Source organism: Zosterops lateralis (genome assembly GCF_965231275.1).
Source record: "Zosterops lateralis genome assembly, chromosome: 7".
NCBI classification, from domain to species: Eukaryota; Metazoa; Chordata; class Aves; order Passeriformes; family Zosteropidae; genus Zosterops; species Zosterops lateralis.
Window position 1 is genome coordinate 25,387,338 of NC_139767.1, and position 18,366 is coordinate 25,405,703.

The window sequence follows — 18,366 nt, forward strand, 5'->3', positions numbered from 1 at the left end:
TTCTGGCTTATTTTGTTTTAGGTTCAGTGTATCCATACACTTTACTACAAACTAGAAGATGCCATGGGACCCAGAAGCAGTTTCATCTCCATGTTCTCCAAAGACACAGTGTTAGCCAAAAGGCATTTATCAAAGGAAGTACAGTGTAGGAGTGAGGCAAAAGCTGAAGAGAGTTGCATTCTATAGTTTGTCAAGGTTCATGGGAGTGTAGTTCACTCTTCTTGCAAAACAAAATGTTTGCTATTTTTGTGATATATTTAAATATATCTGTAATTTTATACACTATTATGTGTTAAGTTGTATTTATGGTTTATGTTATCATGCTGGATAAGACTGTAGTTCCTCTTGCTTTACCTCTACCATTCCACATGTAGAGATAGAAGTACAAAATCAGTGGTTCTCAGAACTGCCAATACAATAAGGAGCAGCACATAGGAGACTATTTCCAGTGATAACAGCAGTATTTTTTTCTCCTCTTCAATATGAACTGAAGTATCAAAGTAGAATTCTGCTGGTGCTGTACTTCCCAACGGTGACAGATAATGGTTCAGAAAATAAGATTTTATCTGAGTTAACCAGGAAAAAAACCTCTGTGACTTCTATCATGCCATTAAATATATACATTTTTATCTTAAAAAAATAATTAAATGTTTCCCCAAGCAAATTCTAATACACCAGGAAAATCAGAGAAATTCATTGGTTTCCACATATGTCTCTGAATAACTCTCACCACAGGAGCCAGTGCTGGCTGGTGTTAACCTCAGCAACATCATTTTAACAAGCTAATTATCCCCACAGCTTTCCAAATGTGAACTCTGCTCATTCAATGCAGCCAGCAGCACTAAGAGAGCACAAAAAGCATGGAAGCAAAGAAGGAAAGCACATGGTGCTGCCTCTTACCACAGTATAGATCTGAGGTTTGCGTCTTTTGGCCAGGTCAATTATATTGACTCCGTTGTAATAAAGGTTCTCAATGCACCCATGGAAGTTTTTCCTCTGAAAGGTTCCTGGCTTCCCTGGGACAGGAATCCCTCCGAAACTGAGCTTTTGGAAAGAATAAGGACAGCATTAATTACAATATTACATATGTATGTATGTATGTATATATGTATATCTTATATTACATTGTGTTATCATCCCAAAAGTAAGAGAGCAGAGCCCCACTCCACACATACACTAGGAGTATTATTTAAGAACCAATTCCCACCAACAACATCCCTGGGAGCAGGAGGCAGAGCCTGGCCACGTCTCAGGGAGATTTACAGCCCCCATTGCATTCTTGCTGCTGGAGAAACACTTCTGGCACAGAGAGCTCCCTGCTTTGGAGCAGCTCTGAAGTGCCTTGGCACACCAACCTAGTGCCACCAGCTGCCCTCCCTGTGCAGCAGAGTGTTCCCTGTGGAACACTCACACACAAGGAAACACCTGGCTGCAGCTCACAGTGCTCAGGAACCTCTGAGTGATGGGGAATAAACTCTCCCTGCCCTCAGAGCTCTGGGTTTGCCTGGGGGCTGTGGTCACTCCTTTCCACCAGGCCCGTGTCTGAGCAGTTCTGGTTTCAGCCAGAGGATGGTACCTCGGTATGTATGATATACACAATTACGCCATTTGCACCTTGCAATTCCCCTGTGCTTTGGTCTTTACAACAGCCACATGTGGCATTTGGAACTGTGCTTTTTCATGGAGAAGTTCTGCAGGCTACACATTGGAACAAAACTTCTGCTGTGCTGTTGTCTAAGTACTGGTAGATGTTAACACTGTGCAGGTTACAGCTCCTCACTCAACTGAAGGGCTGAAAGCCCTGGGAGGACAAAGACCCTAAGAAAATAAAGTTGCCCAAACACAGCATAACTGTTTATATTCTGAAGAAAAAAAATAGAGAGAGTAAAAAGAAAGAAAAATAAACCCCACCACCACAAAAAGTTCTGATAATCCTGCCTTCATTTTCCAAATGTCACAGTTAATTTCTAATTAACTTTACTGACCTTTCTGGCAAAGCATTACCGGTGGTACCACCGAAGTTTTACTTATTTTCCCCATCACAGCCAGCAGCACAGTGAGTGATATGATGCAGATGAGGATCCTGCAGTCACACCACACTTGATCAGGACCCGTGCTGCAATCCTCCTGCATCCACTGCAGCAAGAGCATGCACTACTGTGTAGCACTGCTTACACGCTAACAACTACTGGAACCTGGTCAGGTCTATTCTCCTGTCACAATTCCCAAACCCTTACCTCAGTTCATCATTACAAAAATAAAGGGCAATTTGAGGGTTATTTTTTCCTCTCACTCCACCTAACAAGCTGGGATACGTAAGCAAATGAAACCTCCCTGGGAAACTTTGAAAACACTTACTTGAAAACAAGCTCTTAATGAACTTGCAGCTCAGTTGTTTTAATTGATCACTTCAGGGAAATAAAGAGTGAACAGACTGCTACTTTACGTCACTTGCAGGTTTGTTATTGGCATGAGGGCTTATCTGGTAGCAATGGGTTTTTTTTCCAGTGAGAATCATTAGTTCTTTCTAAAACACCAGACTTTCCTTCTTTCATGTCCTATTCTTCAAGTCTCCTGCTTAGGGACTCTGTACTGGGGTTTCAAAACCAGAAGAAAAATCAATATCAATTACACCAATGCATTATTAAGAAAACAGTTTCCTTTGTGATTGGTAATAATTTTAATTACGAAAGTAATGATTTTATTACCCTCAGCAAGGCCTTTAATCCCTAAAGTGTGCTGAGATAAATTTTCAGTAGATTGCATTGCTGCAATGTTTGACTGAAAGACTGTCTCAGTGCAAATGGAGAAAAAACACATTGTGAAAAACTAAGCTCAGGGGACAAGGTGTGAGTGCCACAGTGGTTGGTGGTGATGCTGATTTACAACACCTGAAGATCTTTTCTATCATGTTCCCTATTTTGGAACATCTGGAAAAAAATGTTCTGAAATTTAGATTGGAGCCTGAGTTTCCCCTAATTGACACCAAGCAAGAGGTAAGAAACTTTATTATTTTGAAATTATAAAAGCTGATGAATCAATTGCTTGACTTTTCTAAACTCCACCTTAAAAGCAGTGACAGTTTTGGCCCCTATTAGTTCAGTCTAAAGCAGTTGCAGAATCGCACTGCTCCAAGTGCTGTCCCTACTAACTGTGCTCATGATTTGGTAGAGCAGTGGGGACAAGTACCACTCTCTCCACCCTGCTTTGTGAAATGCAAAGAAAGGAAATTTCATCTGGACGGGGAGAGAGCAGGCACCTGCCACTGCTGAGCCGTCTGCTTTTTTCCCTTGGGTGTGTCAGAAAATGATCCTTTCCGGAGAAATGAATTCAAAGTGCAAAGGGGGAACTTGTGGTCTCTGAAGCAGTGAACCGTGCCAGCTCAACACATCCAGACAGGGGGATGGCTCTGTGCAAGCACGACCCTGAGCCTTGTGGGTGAGGAACACTTGGCAGACAAGCACAAGGGGATGGAAATGACCATGGGTAATTTGCACGCAGGTGTGCGTTGATGGGGAGCAGATGAGGCACTGCCTTGCATACAGATATGATGATATCTAAGGTTTTAAGATGTTTTTTTAACAACTATCATCCATAAGCACTGAACTGCTGGAGTGATACAAACTACACTCTGCCACACTTATCACAGGGGAGCACACCAGGCTCGGGTTTGTGGTCTGGCAGGATGTTTCCTCTGCTCAGTTCTTCTCTGCTGAGCTGCTCTGGCTCCCTAGATCACCATGCTCTGCAACATACTCAGATGGGAAGGGGCCTGGGTAAGGGCTGGTGGTTGTGAGAGTCATAGAATCACAGAATTACTAATATTGAAAAAATCTCTAAGACTGAGTCCAACCCAGCATCATCATGTTCATGACTAAACCATACCCCAAGAGCCACTTCCAGGGATGATGATTCCACCACTTCCCTGGGCAGCCTATTTCAAGGTGTGACCACCTTTTCAGTAAGGTAGATTTTCCTGCTATCCAATCCAAACCTTCACTGCCACAACTTGAGGCCCTTTCCTCTTGTCCTGTCATTTGCCACCTGGGAGAAGAGATAGATGTCTACCTCACTAAAACTTCTTTGCATTCTGGAGGTCTTCTGTTCCAAGTGGGAATACAATAATTTCTACCTGTTCATCTCTGTGTGGAGAGCTGTAATTTGAGAAAGTGGTGTCTGGATAGAGGGATAACTCAGGGCTAGAATCAAAGTACTCATGCTCAATTCAAGGCAGGGATGGTGCACAGTGATGCCATTAAAATCATACTGGAGATGATAACACAGCTGCTCCCTGAACATTGGACTAGAACCCAGGCTATGACTTCTCATTTATTCAAAGTCTGTCATACTCTGAAGTGAACACATGCAAGGCATATTTGCACAGAGACTGGCCACTCTCTGATGCTGACATACATGGAGTTACACTGACATGGTTTATGCTGGTAAAGTATGAAAGGAGCTCTCTAGGAAGGAAATATTAAATAATGATCTTTGCTGGAAAGAAACAGCTCATAGGGTGTTTGCTTTCCATCATATTCATTTTATAGCAATTCATAACTCACAGGTTATAACCTGAAGGGCTTCACACACCTCATAATCAATATCCAGGTGATCTGAATCCCCCTTTGTCCGGAAGTGCTGGGTGTGCTTGTCCACTGTGAAGTTCACTTGCTTGTTGAAGCGTTCTATGAGAACCGAGTGCCAGTGCTGGTCATCCAGGAGGCTGCCCAAGGTGACAGACGTGTGGCTGTTACTGAAGTGCAGGTTGGAGTCCCCTGGAGTGGCACAGAGAGGCAGAAGACACCAGAGTTACCACCAGACTCTTAACTGGAGCATGGGGACTTCAAGGGAAGCACAGAGCAGAGCTCCAGGATGTAAGCCAGAGCTCTTGGAAACAGATCCTTTTCAAAGACTGTCTTAGATTCCTTGGGTCTCTTATCCACATACATGTGTGTATACCCCTCCCTCCCTCCCATTATTTCCCTGTGAAATCCTTGTGATGAACCAGGAGGTGCTACTGATGCTGTATCCACACATTGTAGCAGGCAGGGCATTACTGCTTTGTACCCTTGGTTCTGCCAGGCCTTTTTGCTCCTGGTGGCTTAAGAGCTTCCTTTGGGTAGCACCAAAATCTTCTGTCTAATCACATTAACAGACTACTCCTGACACTTCACTGTCAACTCTGTGCTTTCTGCATTTTAACAAGAAAATTGTACCTGTCCATTTTCACTGGGGAGAAAAAAAGCACAATTCATTGAAGCAATAACAGTGTTTGTTCAGCTCATAAAAATTCTTAAATCTGTCTAGCTCTCCAAAAGTATAGATTACAACTCATAAAAATATTTAGGCCCTAATCCATTAATTTCAAGCACTCTTCTGTTTTCCAGCTGGCTCCATGTCTGAACACTTCAGAGCCTCTCACTGAAAGGGAGTGTGAATCCCTTTTCACATTCCCACAGAATGGAGAGAACACATGCTCCAAAACTTCCAGGCAAGATGCAAGCAGATTCAAGAGAAGTTATCAAAACCCTTGCCCAGGACATATGAATGCAAAAAGAGGACCTGGAATGGCCAAAATTTTGTAAAAGTTGGGGCTACAGCTGAAGGGAAAAACCCAACTCATCTCAGAATACACATTCACAACAGTATTGCCTCTAGAAGAAGTTATATAATATAATAACTGTACTAGATTCTTATCCTAGCATAAAACATTTGTAAGAGGACAATTCAGTGGGGTAGATTCCCCCACTCAGAGCTTCGGGATGTAGTGTTTTGGTCCAAGTAACATCCAAATCCCAAATCAGAAAATGATATATTTTCATTTCTCATCTTGAAAGATTAGAAAATGAAAAAGAAAGAAGGAAAGAAAGAAAGCACAACTTGGGGACTCAGCAACTAATGAGCTTTTGCAAAAAGTGAAGTCCAACAGCTGTGGAAAATAGTTACTGATTTTTAAAACAAACATAATTAAGCACAAGGGGAAAAATGCCCAACTCAAACCCCTCAGTATGAGAAACATGAGTCAGCAGAGACTGCTGAGGTCAGTACCATGGGACACCCACACATGAAGCCAGTGAAGATTTTGCAAGAAGGCTGGGAGAAGTGGTATGATCACTCCTACTGCAGTAGTCCCTACATTTTCAAAGTGCTTCAGTGTACTTCATTCATCAGGGAAAAAAAATGAGCATCCTTCTACAGAAAGAAATTAAACCAGCCTTTACTCTGATGCTCTGATCCAACAGATCATACAGCAATAGCTTTACAGATATTGAAGAAGGAATATTCAGTTTTCAAGAAGGAAACATACAGCAGCGTGCACAATATTTTGACCAGAATGTTATCATTGAAATTCTTTATTCTCAGCTCAGCTCTGAATCACTGAGTAAATGGAAAAAAATTAGACACAAACCAAAAATAAACCATTTCTGTAGTCCAAAGACCACTTCCTGTGAATGCTGTTCTTAAAAATAATACAAAAAGCCCACACATACATGGGGAAAAAAAAAATAAAAAAGGAAAAAAGGAGGTATGTGAAGACTCAGAACTAGCCATTGAGCAGTTCTGACTTGCTCAGCACTAGTTAGAGAAGCCAAGGTCTCTTCTAGGCTCAGCTACCATAGCCTGCATGACACCAGCACATAGAATATTCTGTTGATACCAGCTGGAATTTGCAGATACTGTCTAAAATAATTAATAGATTGACATGCAAACCAGTAATCCTAATTACCCTTACCCAGGTTGAGGTGTAAGGAGAGCTTCCCTTTCTGCAGCTCCAAGGTTATGTAATCTCCACGCTGTCCTTCTCCATGGAACAAGACTCCATCCCCCTGCATGCTCTTGAACTTCAAGGAAACTACATCTTTGAATGTGCTCATAAGCTTCTGATTGAACCTGTAGAGAAGTGAACTTCTGCCATCAAAGTCTGCAATATCTGACTCTGGAAAGAAAGAAAATGGCAAAATGGCAAGGAGGGGCAGCATCAGAAGAGGGACTGTATTTTTTTCAGGATCTTTTCAAATACAATTTGGAATCAGGTATTGTCCTGAGTGTACACCCACAGGATTATAGGTCATTTGGACAACCACATTTCATCCATTTCCAATCCTCTCCCTCTGCTGGAGAAAGGGAACATGAGGATAAAACCAGAACTCGTCTGCACTTGCCTTCCTTATACAACCCTTCTCTCTCATTTAACTTTTGAGAGCAGAACAGGTGCCTTCCATCATATTCAGATCTCCAGAACATCCCTTGCCACATCTGCTGTTCATCTCAAATGCATTCAGGATGTTATTCATTACTTTGAACACTTCAGTACTCACTCCACTTTTGTAGCTTCACGAGTGCCTGTTGAGCTGTTCCTGCATGTCAGCCATGCCTGCATCCACCTCTGCATTCAAATAAGGATCCCCTCAGGCTCTGAGGGTTGGCTGCTTGCTTGTGATGGGCATTTATCAGCCATGTTTCTGCATGCAAATTGACTAGGCTGGCAGGAATATTCAAATATCAATTCAAAAAGCTTTTGAAGAGATTTCATGGGAACTGGGCATCTAAACTGATTATACACCTTTGAAAATCCTATTAGAAACATATTTTCCCCTTCAGCCAGCCTCTAAAATCCCAATCATTCTGGTAGGAAACAAGCTTTCTGTTCCTTAGTTGCAATTAATATTTTCTTTGGCAGCAGCAGCCTGCAGTACTCTCTCTGCTTTATAAAGTGGTCTTTTAAGCTGAATATATTTTTAAACAAAGTTTTAAATATATCTATAACCAGAATATTTCAGGTAACTTTAAGTACTTTTAACTAATATGTTGTACACAAACATCTGACTGATATACATTACTTCAGTTGCAATTTCTATCCAACTGCAATTTGACACAATTTATGGATAAAATATCCATTTTGTCAAGTGGCATTTCCTGTTGTAAAGAGAAATATTAAAAATTAAGAATATCAGATAATGAAGAATCTAAACAGAGGTTTACTAAACTACATAACTTCTGAGGCACATGCACAAAGACAAGTAACATTTTCTTGGGCCCAAGAAGAAAGGACATGGACTATCTTTGTTTGCAAACCACACATTTCAATGATAAACCAAAGCTACCAGTTTTGGGTTTTTTTCTGAAAAAATTTTGGGTTTCTTTCTGAAAAAGAACTGAGAGGTTCATATGATCAAGACTTCCAGTCAGCAACTGTATTGTGAGTCAAGTCAGTAATTTAAGTCACTTAAACTCCATTAAGAGTTGTTTTATTCTTTTAAGCATTAACACTAGTTTCATCTACTCCTTTTTAAAAACCAAAAATAATAAGTGCTGGGGCGGGTCGGGAGGGGGGGGAGGTTTTTAACCTTTTTTTTTTTTTTTTCTTTTTTAGTAAAAAATTAAAGAGGTTTTAAATTAAAAACTATTAAAAGCTCAGAAAATAAAACAGCTGTTAACAATTTGTTACCATGGAAACTACCATGAAAATTTCTGCCTGTCAGTATGACAGTTTGTACAGAAGTTTGATGGCACACGTACAAACTTGCAGGGACCACAATATTCAAATTTGATGCAAAATTGTGTAACTCCATAGCTAACTTCATTCCAAATCAGAAGGCAACTGATTCTTTTTTTATGAGAATAAAACTACAAAGAAACTCAGTCCTGGAGAAAATTCACTCCTGAAAAAACTAAGACCAATTTCTTATCGGTGATGTCAGAATTATAACATGCTGTTTCCCATCACTTGTGGAACAGTTGCTAGTTTAGAAATTATCACAAATATGAAAATATTCCTGCCATCTGTTTTTAACTTCTGAATTAGGTGTTAAGAAACAGCTCCTTCAGAATTGCTGACTTCTCTCTATTGACACCTTGACTGCCAGTTTCTATAAAGGGAATTAAATTGGTAGTTTAGTTCTTGTGAATTTCCTCTAACTACATTAAATACTACAATTTGGTTAAAGTAAATTACAAGTGTCTTATAAAAATGGTTTCATTTCAACACAGGCAGAAATTAGGAAATAGCTTATAAAGAATTTACAGTCTTTGATTTCCAGAGCATTTTTCAACTAAAGTTGATTTTTCTCCTTAAAACCAAATGTACTGCAAGGGCAAAGGTGCACTGATTCAATGCTGCTGCAAAAGTAGCCCTTTTTAAATCTTTTTCCTAAGATCCAAGACTCCAGCCAGTCTAAATTCACACTTCAGTTCTTGTTCTTAACTCTCCACTAAGCCACAGCATAACATCATTTCTTGAAGAGCTCTACTACTGACATTTACGGAGTATATCACAAAGGAAACCTTGTTTCTGAAAAGCTCTGCTCCACTAATTATCAGTTGTGAGCACATTGGCCAATAAATTGCCCTGAATGAAAGGGGAATATGTCAAATAAATGCTAACATTGGCAGCCAAAAGTCATTAGTGGAAGTTTGCATGACAAAAAATCGTTGGTTCCTGTTAAAAAAAAGCCACTCTAGAAAACCTGCTCAGTGTTTGCTTAGTGTTTATTCAGTCCATGTATGTCCATAACCCTCTTGCAGCAAGAGAACGAGGATCCAAAATGTTTCCAGTCTCAAAAAATCTGTAGTAATAACAGACTAAAACACAACATGTGATTTCATCCTGCACTGCCTGCTGGTGTTCTCACGCTCCCTGAAGACAGACTTTACTCAGTCTGGGCTCTTTTCTACATTGTCCTCATCAACAAGGCTGTTGACAGGCTGGCAGCAGTATGAGAGCACAGAGTTTGCTTGTGCAGCAATCTGCTCCCAGAAGCAGAGAAGACACACAGCCATACTGAAGAAGACAGTCCTTCCTCCTAATGACTTTGGGAAGAGTGAACACTTAGCAGAGATATTCCAAAACAGGAATAACTCTAGGAACAGTTGCCATGTGAGACAGGAACTTTCAGTCTTGCACTTGCACCAATGAACAGAATGTTTAACTCCTGGCAGAAGGGAAAAGGACAGCTCCTGGTCAGAACAGATGTGTCCCCTGCCCAGTCACAGCTTACTGGCTTGAATGACCCTAAAGTCATGCCCACCTCTCTCTAAGACCCAAGGACAAATGCGGATGATTACTTCAGAGGTGACTGTTCTGCCATGGAGCTTTATCCCTATCACAGACTTCTGCTTCATTTGGGTAAGCAATCATTTGGGTATTTACCTTGTGCATTCAATTACAAACACTACTGGTCAATGACCATCAGACATTAAGCAGCTCTCTGCAATGAGTTCTTTTCTATCTCATCGGAAGACAAAGGAGAGGATGAAGGAGGGTGGGAAAAAAAAAAAAAAAAAAAAAAAAAAAAAAACCCACACAAAAAACCAAAAGGAATCCAGTAAAAATATCATTTAGTAAAAAAGCACAATATCAGATCATATTCCCTGAAGCAATGACAGCAAAATATGAGAAATCAGAGTCCTGAACTGCAGATGAAGAATTCTGCTCTCAGAAGACATCCTGTCTCACACCATATCATTGTTTCTCCTGTGGTATCCCAGTCAACTGCACATACACCTAATTCTGCTGATGCACCTTGGGTTGTTAACCAGTTATAGAATATGATCAGCATCTTCAATGCAGCTATAAATCTTATCCTATAAAAGCAATTGTGTCAGCAATTTTCTTTTTTCTTGTGCTAAGCTAACAAGACTTTTCCCAAGTATAAAGATACACTTGTCGCCCCTTGGCACCTCCAGCGTCAAAAGCAATTGGTTTGCCATTTGTCTGAGCATGTCCTCTGCTGCAGCTCTGCTTATCTGCTACAAATACACTGCTGGAGCCACTGCTGCAAAGGGACAGCAAGAGCTTACACATATTTCTGCATAGAACTTTCTTCAGAACTTGTCATCAATCCTTTTCTGAACAGGAAACATTAATGTATGTTTTCAGATCATCATCTCCTTCCTATTTCAGTACCTATTTTGAGGATACCAGATGAGGTCTTTACAGGAATTTCAAATAAATTGACTCAATTTTCATTTAAATACATTCTTTCTAAAGAAAGTAAACATTATCAGGCTATCTGTGAATTACAGCTTATATGATAGCCTTGGAGTCCTTTATTCATAGGAACTTTGATCTGCATGGAGTAGGATCTGTTATGCTCATAATCTGAAATACCTTTTCTGTTCTAAACATATTTTTTCCAAAGAAACAACGTCAAATGGCAGCCAAATAGAGGGTGAAAGAAAAAAAAAAAAAGAAAGCTCTTTTGTTTAACAGGGAGACTTGAGGAATAGATTAGTAGTAAATTATTTGTAGCAGAAGCAATAAACAGGAATTGCCATTCAGCAGCACAGTACCATCACAGGCTAAGTTACCCACTTTGGCATCCAATGCACACAGCAGGATTCCTCAGTATGTTTTGTTGCTGTGTCCTGGCAGAGTGTCACCTGGCAGGTGACCTGCAAGACCTGATGCCTTCCATGTGGCCCCTACTAAACATTGAAAGCTGCACTTGCAAGAGTTACCGCAGGATTGTGTTCCTGCGACATCTCAAGCAGAGAATACTGCATAGCAGAGTCATACACCAGAAATGAGAAATGTCTTGCTGCCACAAGACTGACACATTCACCTAAAAAGGCAGCAGGGAAGCCAAAGGTGGCTCTTACAGATGGATTTGTATCAGTTGATCCTGTTTCTACTCTCAGCAGCACATCCCTTCTTTCATACACATACAGACACATGCATGAAGATGGTGCACATTCAATATACTCGTTCTTCTAGTTCAGTTTCCTTCCTGCCTTGTTCAACAAGCCTGACTCTAGAAACTTAAGCTTTGTAATTTTTTAATTTTTTCCCAGATTACTATTATTTCTTGTGCTGCAACTGCATATGGTGGATGAGTCCTTCTTCTATCAACATTACAAAATGCAGTTATGTAGTTGTGCACCAGCTCAGGATCTGCAGCAGATATTCTGTCAGTATACCACTAGAGATGACATTTTATAAATGATCAAACATCTTTTGTACAGTGCTGGTGTGTTTGGGTTAGGAGTAGCCAAGTCAGTGAAACTATATAAGCACAACTTGTAGACAAGCATTGCTTGGCATATGCAATTTGCCAGAGAGAAATGCGAATGGCACATTTATACAAATGGAATGAATATTTCAACACCCTGTAAAAGTTTTATGAATCCCTTTATTTCTTTCCTATCTCACTTTAATCTCATACCTTTATTCTGCACAAGCACTTTTATTTCCTGCATCTGCAGGGTACAGGACAAAGATGAACACTTAGATGATAACACAAGGCAACTCTGCCTGCAAGTGACTCTGAAATCTTCTTTGTATCATAGAAAATACAACCACAGTCTGACATGAAAGTAGTGCTTATGTAGTACATCACATGGACTAGCACTAAAAAAAGAAAAATCAGCCACAAAAGTTGCAATCTTCCCTAAGTTCAAGTTCTATTTGTTACACAATTGTTTGGAGTGTACTCTTCACTGCAGAGGTTTGGGCATCATTAATAGAAGAAAGCTCTTGAAAACAGATTAGCTGGCTGTTTCAGAATTATGTCACCAAGGGCAGTTGATTCTGAATTTCACTTTTCAGTTTACATGATCACTAATATACTTGGAAAAGGTTTCTTGCCCTAATGTCTGCATCCACACCAGGCTGTTGTAGGTCAGTACAGGTGGAGAAACAGCCTCTAGAAGAAGCTGAATGGATATGACAGACCTACACAGAGGCCATAAGAATCTTCCTGTGAAACCATATGAAGCAGTCTTAAGACACATGTGCAGTGACAGGGCCCCAGAGAGTCCTGGAGTTGTGTCTTTGTTCAGTGGGAACATGTGAATCGAAAAGTTTAATAAACTCTTTTATTTATCTTAAATGAATTTAGGTTGTCTCACAAATAGTTTTTAAGCTTATTCTGTTACAGCCCATCCTCTGTGCTCGAGAAGAACAGATAAGAACCTAAGCTGAATGGGGAGATGTACCAGTACAGTGGCGTCACATGATGGTGACACACCACGTCGAATTTATCGGTAAAACGCTGTTAATCCCTTGAACTCTCCACAACAAAATCTCCTCTGTTTTCAGTAGCATCTCAAGTCACAAAAATGAACACAAAGCCACCTGAGAAACAAATATTGGACTTGGATTTCCTCATGAGGAGACTTCCATTTTCTGCAACGGAGCAGTCTCAATCCTTTTGCCTTACGCTCACAGTCATGGCCATAGTTCATATATCTGCAGCACTATAACACGACTTCTCGCCAGAACACCCCAAGCCAGCAACATCTACAGGCTGGTCCAAAGCCCAGAACACTACAGATCATATCTTCAAAGACCATCACATGTTAAGAGTGGCCAAAGAAAGCTGTCATGTAAAAGCAATTCAATCAGCAGACAGGTTCTCTACACTCTGAAGCTATAAAGTCATCAGCCTCAAACACATCCAGAACTGCAAAATCCACAGCACTTTACAACTAGGTAACTTGCCTTAAACTCAGAAATTAACTGTTTAGGCAAATACAGCCCTATAAAGATCCCAATTAGCTTTGTAACCTGCAGTGGGCAGGAGTTTTTGCAGCATCTGACTGCCTGGCAGCAGATGCTCCCAGAAGCAGCAAATTGCTCTGTGGAGGGCTCAGCCCTGAAGAGGCTTCACCAGCATGAGTGAGATGGGCAGCACATCCCTGGGCAGAAAGGCAAGAACAACTACTGAAAAAAATAAACAATGGCAATGTATTTCATGTTACATTTTAACTCATAAAACTTTTACTTCACTCTTTCCACAGCACCACTAGCACCAAGTAAAAGCTCTATGACAAAATGTGGGTTAAGATGCAGGCACTTACTGTAAGAGCAGCCGAAGACCTCAACTCTCAGCCCTATCCGCCCACCAACATTCCACTTGAGAGGGATGAAGCGCAAGAATCGAGCCTTCATGGAGTGCAGCAGTTTGTGGTGAACCACACTGTCAGCATTGCTGTTCCCTGTGAAAACCTGGAAGGACAAAGAGCCTTGGTGAGACATTAAGCAGCAAGAGGTGAACGCAGCACTCTGAACAAATGCTGTGAACTTGTCACTCCTCTCCACGATTCTTAGTCTAAAATATACTTCAAATTATTTAAATTGATTGTCAAGTTTTCTTCTGAGTGCTGCATCTCTTATGAAGGGAAACAAGGGAGACAGCAGCACACAGAGCGCCTCAGCAGAGAGGGGTTGAGATGTATACACAAAGTTACAAAAGCAAGTTGTGGATGGGGATGATACTGAAGATGCTGCGCAATTTCTTCCACCTCAGGCTATTGCCACGCACCATAATACTCCATCAACCCCTAAAACAGTCAGAGTCCCAGAGGCACAGTGAAGGATGGGGCTCGATTTAGCCTTTGGTGCACTCGTGGAAGAACTAAATGATAGAAACAAGCCACAGAAATTCTTCAGAGTCTGGGAAGAAGAGCAGGTACAGTGTATTTCTAGATATCCAACAGAAAACTCAAGCAAGGAATGGGAGGAGATAAAAGCCTGAGTAAGTACACATGAGAATAAGCATTTTGACTGTGTTTTCACCCAAGAGAACTAAAGCATGCAAACAGTACTAATAATTTAATTTTGTTCCCTACCTATTTAATTAATTGCCTGGAATATCAAGCCAAAGTTAATGGCCCTAGTCAGAATTATAACTTAACAAGAGGAAATTCTCTCATGGATGAAGAATGATCGAGGGATTTCAAAGACAAACCTGCAGAAAAACATCAAGACTGTATTCCTGCCTGAAGCATTTACAATTCATCTTTACACCCTTATCTGTAATACTGGCCCAAGAATATCACAGACTTCCTGCAATCCTCAGAACATTTGAGCAATTCAGCTAGGATTGAAATTTGAAGCTAACAGTTTTGTAAAACATGAAAACCAAAGAGAGAACACACAAAAACATACTCTCACAGGAGAGCCATACTTGTAAAAGAGGTCCTGTATTTTGTAAGCATAAAATTTCATCAGAAAAAGTTGTACCAGTTTAAAATGCTTCTGCAGTTCAAAAATTGGCACCATTCACCTACACAATGCGATTGTGAGCAAAACTGGAATAAACCCATTAAGACAGACCTACGATCCATCTTGATGGTTGAAGGATGTGTTAAAGAGATTAGGGGGTTCATCTCCACTCTATTCTTTTCCTTAAATGCAAGCATTCCAACTTTTTTCCAAATGTTATTATAGATGGCATAAAACCTCAAATTCAGTGTATTCTTGTTTTACTAAACTCAGCATTCAATTGTTTTATTAGAACTATATTTAATAAATAATATTCTGGAACATTTCTAAGGCACAATCCTTTGAAACCATACCCTGTTTATTTCATTTCACCTTAAAACCTGTAACTTGGGGAAATTCTCTTCTATATACAATAAGCCTTATTTTCCACCCAGTCATGAACGAAAAAAGACCACATATATCTCCCTTCCTAAAACATTCTTTGCATTTCATTGCTGTTATTTCCTGCCTCTGAAGATGAACAACTTTACTGAAATGATCTCTCACAATCCCAGTTACCTCCTTGAAAAACCACCCTTCAAAACATTGATCATGTGCTGGTTTTGGCTGAAGTGTGGTTAATTTTCTTCATAGTAGTTTGTATGGGGCTGTGTTTTGGATTTGGGCTGGAAACAGCATTGATAAAACACAGATGACTCAGTTATTGCCAAGCAGTTCTTGCACAGAGTCAGGTGCTCTTCCTCCTCATCCCACCAGTGAGGAGACAAGGGAAGATGGGAAGGATCACAGCCAGGACAGCTGACCGCAGGGATATCCCATCCCATTGGCATTGTGCTTGCACATAGATCTGGGGCAAGAAGAGCAGGGGGATTTCAGAGTGATGGAATTTGTATTTCCAAGTCATCATTACATGGGATGGAGCTTTGCTGTCTTGGGGATGCTGAACACCTCCCTGCCCATGGGAAGTGGATAATGAACTTCTTCTGCTGGCAAAAGTGTGTGTGGCTTTTGCTTTACCCATTAAATTGTCTTTATCCTAACCCTCCCATGAGTTTTCTCATGTTTAATCTTTCAGTTCTTTCCCCCATACCATGGGGGGACAGTGAGCAGCTGTGTGGGGCTCAGGTAATGGTTGGGTTAATCCATTACAGATCTGTAAAATTATTTCTATTAGGACCTCATCAGGCTGAAAAGGGGAAAAAAATGGTTATCCCAGTTGTCCCCAAAGCTTTGCTTTTCGTTTACCTCCTAGTTCTGAACTTTTTATGCACACGATCTTGTTTTCTACAAGTATTATGTGACAGTTAACCAACCTCACACAAATTTAGCTATATTATTTTTTTAATGGAGATTCTTGTTGATGTTAATTCAAAGTTAACCAAATACAGCAGATATTTTTTGAAGAGTGGAATAAACAGTACTTCTATATGTTCTCATCTTACACATACTGCTTTCCACATAAGACCCGATGTCAAACTCCAGCAGAGAGTGTTTCAGAGATTTTTTTCTTTATATTTCAAGTGAAAAATCTTGCTCTTCTCAATAATGAAATTGTCAGTAGAGAGTAAACCTCACAGTCATAGCTACGGCAGTCTTCACATTTTTAGTAAGACATTAATGGATATATAAGACATGTAAAAGGAGAATGTTGTTTTCTGTTTGTTTGTTTCAAAGGCTCATTGTTCTTGGAGTCCTGTGATTATGTAAATGTCTCACCTTTAATAAGATAAAAAAGAAAGAACAACAAAGGAGGAAGAGAGAGTTTCCAGTCCTCCCAGTTGAGAAAAAAAAGCTTAAAATGCAGTGACTAGAGTGAAAGTAAAGGTGAAAGGCAAGACACAAAAGAAAAAATGCCTCAATACTGTGAAACAAGCTGAGGCATCCAGCATACTTTAGGGACTGTCTGTGCTATTGAGGAGGTTGTAGTTTTGTCAGGGGAAAGGTTCACAGCTGTTCCACACCCACTGCAGGCTGACCTCGCTGCCTACCCACTGGCATCCCTGCTAGTTATCTTCCCTCGACACCTCAAACAAGAGCCAGAATTATTCACATCCAGCCTCCAGATCAGTTCATTCCAAACCCAATGGGCAGCTATGTAAAATCATCCTTCCCACACTGAAAAAACACAGTGGTATAAAAAAAAAAAAAAAAAAAAAAAAAAAAAAAAAAAAAAAAAAAAACCACAAAACTATTCAGAGGTCCAATACAGCCCTTACAGCACTTTTTTTCTCAAGCTCCTCTAATATGCAAAGAGTTAATGACCCTTCTGGGGAAAGGAAACCTACAGGCAATGCTTTACCCATTGATCTGTGCCTATGAGATGGTTTTGTGCTGCTGGCACATCCCTGCTTGCTGCTACCAGCGGGGCATCACTGTGTGTGTGCCTTCAGGATTGCTTTGATTTTCCCTTCCAACTCCCACTGCTATACAGATCACCTTTTGGTGCTTTATGGACCACCTGTGGGCTGTAGACCATTGATTGAATAATACCAATTGCCACAGACGGTCACTTGAAAACTTAAGATCCACAGCTGGCACAGAAAAAAAATCCATCCATTAAAGAAGATGAAACAAGGATGCAGTACCAGATTTTGCAGCCCTGGAGGTTCAAATATTGATTAACAGTAAACCTATCGGTGAGAATGGCAGAAGTACTCTTGAGAAATGGCCTCTATTACAACCTGTTGTTGATAAGGATTAATTCCCAGGAATAAAATGACAAACAAGTGCAGAAAACAAAGCACTTGCATTTCCCATGCAATGCAGTTGCTCTGGGAGGGAGCACAGCACTTCAATCTGTGTCTTTTAACAAGCCCTGTAAACACAACAGACGGATGATTTACATGGGAAATTCTGCCTCTGGCATTCTGTGGGGCTTATAAATCAAAGAGCTCCATTAGTGCCAAATTTTGCCACCAGTTTCTTGAAGGCAAAAGCTTTTCCCCCAGTGCCAGCAGCTGCAAGGTTCACTGCTGGCCAGGGCTGCCCCTCAGACCAAGTTTGTTTCACAATGCCTGGCTGCACGGTGCTCTGCTGTGACACAGACCACAGTAATATTTTATGAGACTTTTTTTATGAGCTAGCAAAGGCAGGTCCCCCTGGCATGAAAAGGTGAGGGGAGAGCAGCTGCAGTGGTTTGGAGCAGGGTCCAACCGGCTCAGTGCTGCCTCTTGGGCAGCAGCTGTCAGCATGTAGGGAAGAATGGCAATGAGACAAGCAATATACAGTGCTCTTCCCAATGCTCAGCTCACCTGCCTCATGGATTATAGTGAAGTAGGAAAAAATGGAATTCCAGTTTAAATGAAAAAGAAAATTTTGAAAAGAAGCATAAATCTTAAGACTCCTGTTGTTGCCTGGAATTTGCATGGATGAGTCCCTCAGGAAACACAATGGTTCAACTAAATGGGCTATTTTTACAG

At 40.7% G+C, this 18,366-nt stretch overlaps 1 protein-coding gene across 1 annotated transcript in view; it reads right to left on the reverse strand.

Moving 5' to 3' along the window:
• CNTNAP5 (contactin associated protein family member 5) overlaps positions 1-18,366 on the reverse strand; it is a gene marked incomplete at its 5' end in the record, with an annotated part of 262,361 nt that overhangs the window by 127,681 nt on the left and 116,314 nt on the right. Inside the window, 4 exons of the mRNA XM_083865251.1 lie at positions 901-1,044; positions 4,591-4,775; positions 6,734-6,937; positions 13,801-13,948. Coding sequence (XP_083721377.1) covers positions 901-1,044; positions 4,591-4,775; positions 6,734-6,937; positions 13,801-13,948 — 681 coding nt within the window. The remainder of the gene's footprint in view (positions 1-900; positions 1,045-4,590; positions 4,776-6,733; positions 6,938-13,800; positions 13,949-18,366) is intronic.